This window comes from Sparus aurata, chromosome 5 (assembly GCF_900880675.1).
Source record: "Sparus aurata chromosome 5, fSpaAur1.1, whole genome shotgun sequence".
Classification (NCBI taxonomy): domain Eukaryota; kingdom Metazoa; phylum Chordata; class Actinopteri; order Spariformes; family Sparidae; genus Sparus; species Sparus aurata.
In genome coordinates this window covers 31,511,721-31,522,875 of record NC_044191.1, presented here as the reverse complement: position 1 = coordinate 31,522,875, position 11,155 = coordinate 31,511,721, and the positions used below count along the sequence as shown (strand labels likewise).

The following is an 11,155-nucleotide window of genomic DNA, read 5'->3' as shown; positions in this document are numbered from 1 at the left end:
ATCCTTTAATTTGAGCGAGCAGACCTGAGCTGAGTCATCAGATTCATTTCTCTGACAGCTTTGTGAATCATCTCGAGGAGGTTTGACCTCATTAAGAAGTCAAATAAGTCGCACCTTTTATCCAGTTCCTTGACATTTATGTGTTTATTCGTTTATTCCAAAAGAAGGTTTAATTCATGTTGCCATCAAAGAGATTAATCCCAATCATTACGCTCCTTTAAAGGTTTTTTTTTAAAGCGATATTCCAGTTTTTGTGTCACACTCTCACCTCTGATGATGATTTTACATCACTGATCTGACGCGGAGTGTTTCAGCAGATGATCATTCATTGAAAGCCCCTCCGATCACGTCCACGTGGCGTGATTAAAAAGTTGCTGTCACGTTGAGCTCGAGTCCCACAGGTGCGACCGGCTGCAGCACCACAGCTCGACTCGCTGTGTGGCTTTTTTTTTTTTTTTTTTTTATAATTTGCTGGAGCGGAGAGCCGGGGCCCGAAAATGTAGGGAGGGGGGATTAGCCAAAACCACAAACGTCTTTCTAATCAATTTAACCCGCTGAGACGGTCAGCCCGTGTTTTAGGGGAGGAGGAGGTGGAGAGGGAGGTGGTGGTGGCGGTGGGGGATCAGTGACTGCTAAACCAAACAATGGGGTATCGTGTGCCGCTCGTCCTCTCCAGCATTCCCCTGCTCCCCTGGGACGCACAGAGCCACTCTGTGTGGATGGCACTGTGTCCACGGAGGTCAGGAGGGGCGTGGCGTGCGTGCGTGCGTGTGCGTGTGTGTGTGTGTGTGTGTGCGGAGGCGCAGCAGCTGGTTCCCGTCCCTCCTCTCCACTGTGCAGAAAACAACAGAGCTAATGCGACCAGCAACGTCTCCCATCGATCGTCGCATATTGCACTCGTTTTCTGTTTTGTTTGCTTATTTAGGGAAAAGATGCAGATCCACCTCCTCCACCTCCACCTCCTCCTCAGGGGAGCGTCGGCATCCGCAATTAGAGCGGCCTCCTCCGCCTTTAACCTCATTTCTCAACGTGAAGATAAACATCATAAACTTTTAGCAGCATTGGGGAGACATCAGGTATGTTGGAGGTAAAGACAAATCTGATGTGATGGACTGAAACTGTCACAGACTTCTGAGCAGGGCTGCCACCATATCAGATTTTCACTATACACGGTTATAGTGGCTTTAACGATATTATCACGATAACTAATCGAAAATTTGGTTTAAAAATCACATTAATCTGCAACTTTACTGTGTTCTGTCTGAAGTGTAGAAGACTTTTCCATTAAGAACGGAAAGAAACAGAGAAGATTTAAGAGGCCACGTCTCATTTGTACAATAACAACAACAATATATGTCATAAACTCAACATCAATATGTATATTATTTTTTTTTTATTGTTGTCTAGATTGCTGTATTTTCTGCTGAATCAGGTTTATAAAGTCAACACAGTTTATCTCCAAACAACTCCACGTTCACTGCAGAGAGATTTCAGAGTTTTACACTTAAAACAAGACGTGACACGCGGAAGTGAAGTGAGTTTGTGCAAACTCTGAGTGTAACGATACACCGATATCAACGATAATCATCATGTCGTATTAATAATGTCCCGTACGTCGCCCTCATGGAAGGTGACATCAGCAGAGATTCAAGAGTTTGGACGGAGAAATGTGCCAAATCCTAAAGTTTCTTCTCGATAATATGAATACTTTTTTTTTTAATAACTTAAATTGTAAATAGCTCTCATTGTCGCAGAGATCGGGGAACAATATTGTGCTTTTAAGGGAGGTTTGAGGGGGATTATAAAAATGTGCTGATTTGAAAAACACCAGGGGCCGAGTTTCATACATATCTTTTTGGGGCCCCAAACATTTCCCTGGTTTTACTTCTACTGACCTCTGGGTGACGGTTCTGCACGGTTGCCGCTCATCATAAAACAGAAAAAATTCACAAAGTGTTGTTTTTGTAGGCGTCCGTGCAGTCACGAGCAGCGTCAGACTCTCCCTCCAACTCCCCACACTTATATGTTGAGTTTACGTAACGTGAGGTGAGCAAAGTTAAAGGAGAGTTTGACTGATAGTGTCGTTATTATGTTGGGAAAATCTGATATCTTGAAACCGAGGTAGTAAAGTCATAAAAAAGAGAAATAGCGTGAGAATAACTCCACTTTTGCTTTTCACAGCAGAAAAAGTCACGGCTGTATGTGAGTTTGAATTCCTCCCTGTCATTTAAGAGTCCCAGTTAGTTCTTTAGTTTTAATATTTACTGTGTGGTGCACATACAAGCGGCCAAAAGACACCAAACTTATTTATTTAGAAGTGATTTAACATTTGGCAAACAAGAACAGAGCGTCTTTCGATGACAGCACAAACTAAGACTTTTGACTCCTGTCTGAGTGAAAGTTAAGCCAGCGACTGAGCAGATGCTGCAGAAACTGGCCCATATTTACATTAAATGCATTTTAGTTTGTAGTTTGGTGAAATAAATTCAAACTCAGGCAACGATTGTTTACAATATTAATAAGGTAATGACACAAGATCAGGAATAAACAAGCTACTGAGAAGAATCCTGCAAACATAAACACAGTGAAACAGTGTGAAAGTGCGTTTGTTCATTCAGTTTACTAACTCAATCACAAAGTGCACCTTTAATGTTATTAAAACCAAGTGTTTTCCTGCTTTGAGAGTAAATCTATTCGTCGTGTGTCACCAGTTTCTTTCAGACAGTTAATACTGACAGTTTTGTGCATCAAAACACGTCCAAAAATCAGCAGAAGCTCATCCTAAAGCTTCCACAGTCTGTGACAAACAAACTGCACCACGAAACTTACCGCTGACCGAGCACTGAGCACAACATATATACATACATACATATATATGTATCTAACGAGCGTGAATTCACTCCCACAACAGTATCTCATGTTGCCTCCTGACTTGTAGCAGCACAGATGCACCGCAGGTAAAAAGCTTCTATCTGTTTTCAGGCGGACAGCTTTACGGCACGGTGTAAATCCTTTGTACAGTCAATCCTTTTTTCCAAAAGATCCCTGAATGTTTTGTTTGATCTGCATGAATCAAGATTTGTTATCAGCTAATAGAAACATTGCTCCAGAGAAAAGGGGTTACCTTTTTTTTTCATTTCGTCTGAGGGAAAAAAAACAAAACTATATATTAAATGATATAAAGAGGTTTTGCAGAAACATTAAGACAACACATTAAAACCCTTTCTGAACAATCCGTCTCTAAATGCATTTATGAAGTGATCAACTTTAGATTATTTGCTCTGCTTTGGCTGAAACTAAACTTTAAGACTGCGTGTGTTTAAGTCAAAGATGAAACTTTATGATTATCTTGCTCCAGTGTGAATTAAATCTACAAAAGATCTGTTGAACATGAGAACCAGCGTCGTCCTGTAACTGTGAATCCCTCAGATGTCAGGATTGTGCCCGTCCTCTTCCTAAAAGTTGCACGTCGGCGCCATCTGCTGGTCTGCGTGAGAAACATCATCAACTGTGTCGTCTTATATCCTCTTCAGATTGATGCAGAGGCAGGAGGCATGTTGGTATGATGAAACTTTTATTAATGTCAAACTTAGAGACTTACACTTAAACTCTGGACAAACACGTGTGTGTGTCCAAAGATCTGTCAGAACGTCACATCTGAGCTCACTGAGTACATGAATGGTTACAACAACGGGGTCAGTTCAGTTCCAGCCAGCGACCTTTGTTTCATGTCATACACTTGCTCCAGAAAAATGAATTAGACGAAAGCACGAAGAATCATCGTCGAGACAATTATTACTTGAATTTGAACTGTAGCTTATGTAAAGAGTGTCAGACACAAAAAGCTGCTGTGCAGTCGAGAAGAGAACAAACAAAGACAATTTTAAAAGACAATGGAAGTGATCAGCTTAAAATAAAATCAAAGTTAGGTAGCGGAAGGTTTTCACATTGTTTAGAGAGGTCGAATAAGGGTTGCCCTTTTTTTTTACATTCAGATATCAGTGCGTTATGAATAATCCTTCATTTAGTACAAAACCTTTAGAAAATCGTATAACGCCACAGAAAAACAAAAGAAAAAAAGTGCCTTTCCTTCAGCAATCACAGCTACAACAAATTTTCACTACTAAAAAAATGCCAATTTTAAAGGTGTTTTTTGTCTTTGGTTGCTCAGTGAGAGCTTGTATTAGTTCTCTCACCTCTCACCTCTCAGCTTAGCTCTGCTGAACTTCCTTTTCTACTCTACAGTGCAGTAAATGGCACCAAAAAGTGGGATTATCTCATCCAATTGACAGCATTTAAGGGGTGCATATGGTATTAAAGAACGGGGTCAACCTTTTTACTTTCGATGTTGGAGGTTAGCAGCGGTGTCGAGGACAGTCCTTTACTCAGAGAACAACAGATGCCCTGAGAAGTAGCTGTCACTCAGCACCCCGTTGGCTCCGTGTTTGGCCAGCAGGAAGACCTCGTCGCCCTTCTCCAGCTTGATGATGGCGGTGCCGCTGGCCGTGACGTGACCCTTCTTCTGTGAGCTGGTGAACGAGTGCGCGACCAGCTCGCCGTTACGCATCAGATCCACACCGGCGTCTTTGTCGCTGATGGCACAGTTGAAGTGGAACTCATATACACCTGGATGCTCGCAGGTGAAAAGCCCCTTCTTGACGTCGTAGCTGTTCTGGTCGTTGTAGATGGCGACACGGAAGGGAATGGGCTTGCCGGCTGGGGGGAAATTGTTGCCCAGACGCATGGAGAAGGCTACCTTGGGTGTGCTGCTAGAAGGGGCAGAACGGCTTACTCTACCTGGATGGGGAAAAAAAAATAATAATTATACCAACAGATCATTCTCATTGTAGTTTTTAAATAGCAGTATATGTGGAGTGGTAGACAACAGAAGGCTTCTACAGAAAATTAAACGGGAAAACCCGTATTTTTAAAATACCGTCTGCACTGATTTGCTTTGGTCAAATGTGTCAGAGAGGATGTTAGGACATCAGCTCACCATCATCCCTCCATGGGTTGAGGTCAAAGGGAGGAATGTCCTTGCACTGGGTGTAACCGGAGCCCCGAGGCCGGAACTGGAAGGGTTTCTCCGGCACTTCGGTGACGCCAGTGTTGTCGCAAATAATCCGGGCAAATGATGTTTCCTTCAGGGACTTTCTCTGGGCCTCAGTGAAGACTCCCTCCTTCTCCCACCAAAGTCTGAAATTTGACAGTGACAGTTAAAGTGAATCTAAAGGTGCAGTGACACAAGCATCTACATATCTTGTAGTTTAATAAAAAAAAATTACCGGTCTCCTTGGCGGATCTTCTGGAACTGGGTGGCAATCAGGCAGGCGAACAGGGGACCAACTCTTCCTCCGGGGACAAACGGCTCGGCGACTCCTGCCAACCACACGTCGATGTTCTCAGGTGTCCCGTAGAGATCCAGAAGATTCTTGGCCAGGTCAGTGTTGTTCATCACTTCAGCCAGCTGCTCCAGGTTTTGTGGTTCTGACAGCCCGCAGAATTTGCGCCATTTGTTGTAGCCTAAAAAGAGAAACACGGTGTGAAAAATATTGCAATGCTTTGAATATTTGATTTGTAATGACTTGAAAAAAACTAGACATTTCTGTGGAATTCATTCTAAACACAAAGAATTCATAGAAGGCTGAAGAAGTACCGGGGAGTCCATGGTCTCGGCCTCTCTGCATGTTGAGGGCGCCCAGATCCAACGCCAAATCCATGGTGAATTTGAACAGCTTTTCCCTCAGCTCATCAGGCATCATGTGATCCTGCGTATTCAGCTTGGCCGGTTTGCCGACGAGCCCCCTCACGATTGGGTCCAGACCACCTGAGGAAATCAAGAGATGAATTAACTCAATTTCAATCAATTGTATTATATGTTTAGGAAGAACTAACAAGCTACAGTTCTTGGCCATACCTTCAAAGATGACTCTCCACGGTGCAAAGAAGGCTTTGCTCAGCAATGGGCTGGGGAACTTCTTGTGTTCCTTGTACTGCTCATCAAGACGAAAAATGAACGGCTGCACCATTAGATGGGCAAAGCGGTAGGCAGCGGTGGCGAACACGTTGGAGATGCTCGGGTCCACCTCTTCATCATAACCAGGGTAGGTGGCAAGTTGCTTGGCGAGGATGTCTGGACCAACAATGTGGAGCAAATAGTCTCTGAAAGTGAGCACCTGAAAGACAAAAAGAACAGTTGACGGAGCCGTGCCATGACATGCTATTCGTTCCTTTGATCATTACTGCAATATCTTGAAAAACTCCCTGCAGCTGAGCCTCTCTCTAACCTGGAAGTATCCTCCCATGATCTTGCGCGTCTCCTGGTAGATTCGCTCTCCGTTCCAGTGAGGGTTGAGTTTGGCGAGAGCGCGAGCCAGACGGTTGTGTTCACGCAGCCCCAGTGTGTGCAAAGAGGTCAGAGCAATGTTCTCATTGGTTCGCTCGTCACCTGAAAAGTCACATAAAATGCTTAGACTCAATCTTACTCTTTTCTGTATTGTACATTAGGGTTTTTTTCCTGAACGCTCACCAGCGACGAAGCAGGGCACCTCCTTGGCTCTCTTGTCATTAGTGATGTTAGCTCGTGTGGCGCACATGTTGGTAGTCATTTCGCTGAAGGGCAGGTGCTCACGGCCGTCGTCAGTGTACTCTTTGTTGACCCTCAACAGTCCCTTATCTGAGGTGAGGTCCCGGAGTGAGCGAGCTTTGGCCTCATCTGACCCGTACACCTGGCCCACATCTATGAAAGCTGTGAGAGTGTTCATCTGCTGGCGGACGGTGGCTGCACCGAAGATGTGGCCAGTGTTGCCGGAGCCGCAACTTGGTGCTGAGCGGAAGAAGGGCATGCACTCTTCTGAGTTTCTGCCAAAGCGAGGGTCTTGCCTGGGAATCTGTTTGGATGACAAGAAGCAGTTAAGAGTCAGTGTGTATTTGTGTATGTGTGTGTGTGTGTGTGTGTTTAGGCTTTAGATATGGGTGACACACACCTCAATGGGGAAGCAGGGTTCTGTGCGAGCGCAGCTCTTGTCACAGTCAATTCCACTGCTGAATGACTTGATGACGGGAGAGTGAGGGGTGAAGGTCAGGTCGTGGTCCGTCCACTGGGCAAAGATGGTGACCAGGTGAGTGTAGAGCGGGTCGTTCTCCACATCAGAGTTTGCTGTTCTCAGAATTTTGTTGGACACTTCTCTTACCTACAGACAGGATGCAGACAATGAACACCTTGGTATCCAAAAGGATTGGTGCAAACCAAGTGTCTTTTTCAGCCATTTGCAGCGCAGCAAGTAGAGATGATATATTAAAGTATGTTACCAGGGGAAGAATATGTCCGTTGATTTTCTTCTCAGGGTCCCAGCCAATAGCCTGCGCGATGTTATCCTGGTACTCGGCAGGGAGCCAGCGGGCGAAGGGTGTGTTTGAGGCTCCCCATCGGGTGTTCTGCCTGTGAGAGAGAAGAAAAAAATTAATAATTTTTCACACTCTGTTTATCCTCTCTGTTTCTTTCTTTGCATTTGTCAAATGTTTGAATGTTTGAGTAAAAGCAAATATATTAAAAAGGATTGGAAACAGCATGCAAAATCAGCAACATCATAATAAGAGATTTGACTTAAATTAAAGATAGCTGTGCAGTTGTCCACACTCGCTTTCACACACTCATTTGTGAAATGAAATGAAAAGGTGCTATTAAACTGCAGACTCACTCGTTGTTGCAGGTGCTGCCTGCGGTGCGAAACGTGTCTATAGAGAGCAACGTCGAGCAAGAAGGGGCGCGACGTTGTGCAGAGCAGCCTGTCAGCTCGGAAATGAGCTCCAGATCCTCCTCTGAGAGCAGATCTGGTTAACATAAACACAGAACAAGCAACTCGGCTGTGAGTGATTTGTAAATATTTGTCGGGAACATTCATACATTGAGACATTTTCTTGTTTCGTGCAGACTGTGTGGTTGTAATAACCCTTGAAGCCACCAAGGGGCCCCCACGAGGACATACTGTGATGTTATGGTGGCTCTGGATAATCCTGATTTAAAAAACAGTTGCCTCACATCCCAAATTCTGTCCTGTTTGTCCTGGAAATGAGTAATAATAGATGAGAACGAGCTAAAACGAAAGCAGTCTGTGCTGTGACACTGAGACTTAAAGGGCAATTATGTTGAGGAGATGTGACTAATATTTAAAATCTTTGCATGTTTTACTTTTCAATAAGGTGTAAAGTTAATGAACATTGTGAAGATGTGACCGTTATGCCCTGCAAAATATAGGCAAAATTAGCGCCCTCTATATCGAGTGAACATCGCCAATTTCAGATGCTTCCCTTGTAGTTTAAAGGTGCAATATGTGAGAATTGGCCGCTTGTCAAATAGCAGGCAGCATATCACTAGTTTAACCGCTAATTGCTGCTAACTGTAGCTGCTGTCAGCTAGTTAGCTAAGCTAGCTTAGCTAAGCAAGCGGTCCAGACTGGGAGCTAGTAGCACCGGGGACATGTCAGTGTCTACGTCACTAGCAAGCTAGCTTTGGATCAAGACGGCTGGTTAGCCTGCTAACTCTAGTAGATGTCACTGGAACACAAAGCTTAGAGGTAACAAATGCCATTTTTCCGTGTGCACTTTTGGCAGCGCCAAGTCAAACCGAGCTGCGGTAATTTGCTGGCCTTCATGTGGGCTGCTAGTGCCAGGTGAGCCCAGGTGTGATTGGTTGTAAAGCTGCCTGGGGAGAAAACTCAGAACTGCATTGCAGGTGGGTGGTGGGATAAGGAATGTGTAAGGCCACCTTCTCTGTTCAAAGACTGTCATTCCAGTTTAACCATGTTTAGTTCCTTCTGGTGAAAATATGTTTCCTGCAGAGCTGCTTCAAACTAAAAGGTTTTAAATTACTAAAATAAAGGGGGGGAGGGGGTTGTAAATGAATTAGCTTCTTTGTTTGCGTTGATTCTTCGACACTGCACGGACTGGGATGGGTGCGTCATTGTTTTAAGACACACCTACAGTAACCTGCCGTTTAGTCTAAGTTGCGATGGAAAAGTAGAAGTTGTACCGAGCGGCAGTGGCGGTTCTAGACCAGTTTTAATAGGGGGGCCAGGTTGGGGCCGGCTTTTTTGTTAGGGGGCGCATACAACCCGGGGAAAAAGGACAAATCCCTCATTCAGACACAGGATAAATAAGACTTAATACAGTTTTTACAATTTCAACAATTTTGATTGGGTAGTAAACTGCTGAGACACTTTATTTCCGCCTTTCTCTTCAGTACAAAATCATTACAAGAAATCTGTCATTGCATTATTGATGCAGACTCCCTGTTATAACAGACTAACAGCAACATTTTTGGTTAATTTTATAACGTTTCAACTAAAATCTTACATAGGCCTACTGCACCTTTTAAACAGACACTTAGAAAAAATAAGGAAAATGAAAAAATAAATAAATAAAAAGGGTCTGTCACAAACTAGTGGTCCCCATCGTGCATAGGGCCCCCTCCAAAAAGGTCTACAAACGCACCTGTGGCATTGACGGAGCGTCTCTGGCGTCTCTCCAAAGACCTCTTGACCAGGATCACTGCGTTTTCCATGTAGTCAGCGGCGCGCACGGCGGTGCGGCTCACCCCCGCAGGCTGCTTCAGCAACCTCAGGACGTGTGCAGGATTCAGCGCGTTCCTCCGGACGCGGTCGAGGCTCCTGTGTTGTTTGGATAAATCAGATAATTTATTTTTTTATTCATTTGTTTAATCGATAAGGAAGGTTTGAACCGGTGGAACAGGTCGGGACACTCACTCTCGTCTGGAGTAGGTATAGGCTGAGTCCACATTGGCTTTTGCGGCCATCACAGCTCGTTCGATGACGCTCCGACTCAGCCGTGATTCTGAAAGCGCACAGCACAGAATTTATTTAATTTTAAACCCTCCAGTTCACTCTTAATACTGAAGGCGCACTAATGACGTGATGTTTTATTTTTAGGTGTCACCCATGCATCCAAAACATCCACTTAAAAAAGGCAAAAGTTGCAGATTTTACAAGTTGCGAAGATGACAGATTATTTTTCATCATGTGATTAATGAACGCATCTCGAGCTTTTTGCAGGTGATGGAAGTCGTACTCACCAGCGGTCACCTGGCACTGCGAGCACAGGTAGAGGCCTGCAGCCAGAAGGCACAGAAACCCGTTCATCTCTACACAAAACAGACACAAATCATCAAATCATATGAAGCAATTAAAAATAAAACAAATACTAAAAAGATAAGCGGGGGGGGGGGGGGGGGGGGGGGAACACAATGCAATGTTATACATTATTATGGATCATAGCATATTGTCAGTATAGATTGTGCAGGTTGTTTCAGTGCAGGATAAATAATAAATGGAAAGTTAAAAACCTGAAAAGTCCGAACCTGAAGTAGAACCAGAACCTCGTCTCCTCTGATGTTCTGTATCATCCAGCTCGATGCTCTCCAGCTGCTGTGAGGTCACTGCTGCTCAACATCCCTCACAGGTACCGCGAGGCCTTTTAAGGGCGCTGGCTCAACGCCTCATTTGACGTCAGATTTGTTGTCAGGAATTTGTTTTGCTCGGACTTAGTTTTCTTCTTCTTAGTTCCTCCTCTCTACAGTACCTGTCGAGCAACTCTTAAAAGAACAAGGAAGCAGAAAGTCACAGGGAGGGTGAATGGTGCGTGTAGATGGAGAGATCTCTTCCTCGTTTTAAATGAGTTATTTACAGATACTACTAAAGAATAAAGACGAGGAAGTTATCTGGAAAAATTCAAAGAACATTTTTGCTTCACTGGAGGGGAAAAAAGTATCCTACATTACAACTATTTGTTGTTTTTAATAATACATTCATGTTTTTTTTTCTTCTTTTTTTTGTACATTTTGCATTTTCATGCATGAATGTTAAATTATTCCACGTAAATCTAGTGTAATAAAATGCACACAGTCTCTCTGTGACTTTCGCATAAACTACAGTTTATAAAGAAAGCTTCTGCATACAGTTAAAATCATGGTATCACCTGTTATTTCACTCCCTTGAATCTTTTATTTTTAACTTTCTCTGCAGGTTTAGAAGCCTATTATTGTTCCAGCGTCTTTTAATGATCTGGAAATTGCTTTGAGTATATGAATAATAATAAAAGTCATTCTAATATAAGATAATGTACTTTATGTTTAATTCTG

The 11,155-nt window shown here is 43.7% G+C and overlaps 1 protein-coding gene across 2 annotated transcripts; it reads right to left on the bottom strand.

Moving 5' to 3' along the window:
• Window positions 1–3,557: 3,557 nt before the first annotated feature.
• LOC115581870 (eosinophil peroxidase-like) lies at window positions 3,558–10,508 on the bottom strand. 2 transcript variants are annotated; one of them, XM_030417360.1, is made up of 14 exons: window positions 10,376–10,508; window positions 10,091–10,159; window positions 9,765–9,852; window positions 9,493–9,668; window positions 7,701–7,833; window positions 7,312–7,441; window positions 6,987–7,193; window positions 6,530–6,890; window positions 6,288–6,448; window positions 5,918–6,176; window positions 5,657–5,827; window positions 5,286–5,523; window positions 4,997–5,196; window positions 3,558–4,797 (listed from the first exon to the last, which is right to left on the bottom strand). In XM_030417360.1, the coding sequence occupies exons 2-14, from the start codon at window positions 10,155–10,157 to the stop codon at window positions 4,382–4,384; spliced, it is 2,607 nt and encodes an 868-aa protein (XP_030273220.1). In that variant the 5' UTR covers window positions 10,158–10,159; window positions 10,376–10,508; the 3' UTR covers window positions 3,558–4,381. The 2 variants fall into 2 exon arrangements, with proteins under 2 accessions (XP_030273220.1, XP_030273221.1); XM_030417361.1 differs by having other exon boundaries at window positions 10,361–10,474.
• Window positions 10,509–11,155: the final 647 nt, after the last annotated feature.

Coding starts and splice junctions, on each gene's coding strand:
- LOC115581870 (XM_030417360.1), bottom strand. CDS start 10,157: ATGAACGGGTTTCTGTGCCTTCTGGCTGCAGGCCTCTACCTGTGCTCG. Junction 9,669..9,764: donor TATACCTACTCCAGACGAGA/GTGAGTGTCCCG, acceptor CAAACAACACAG/GAGCCTCGACCGCGTCCGGA. Junction 6,891..6,986: donor AACCCTGCTTCCCCATTGAG/GTGTGTGTCACC, acceptor TCATCCAAACAG/ATTCCCAGGCAAGACCCTCG.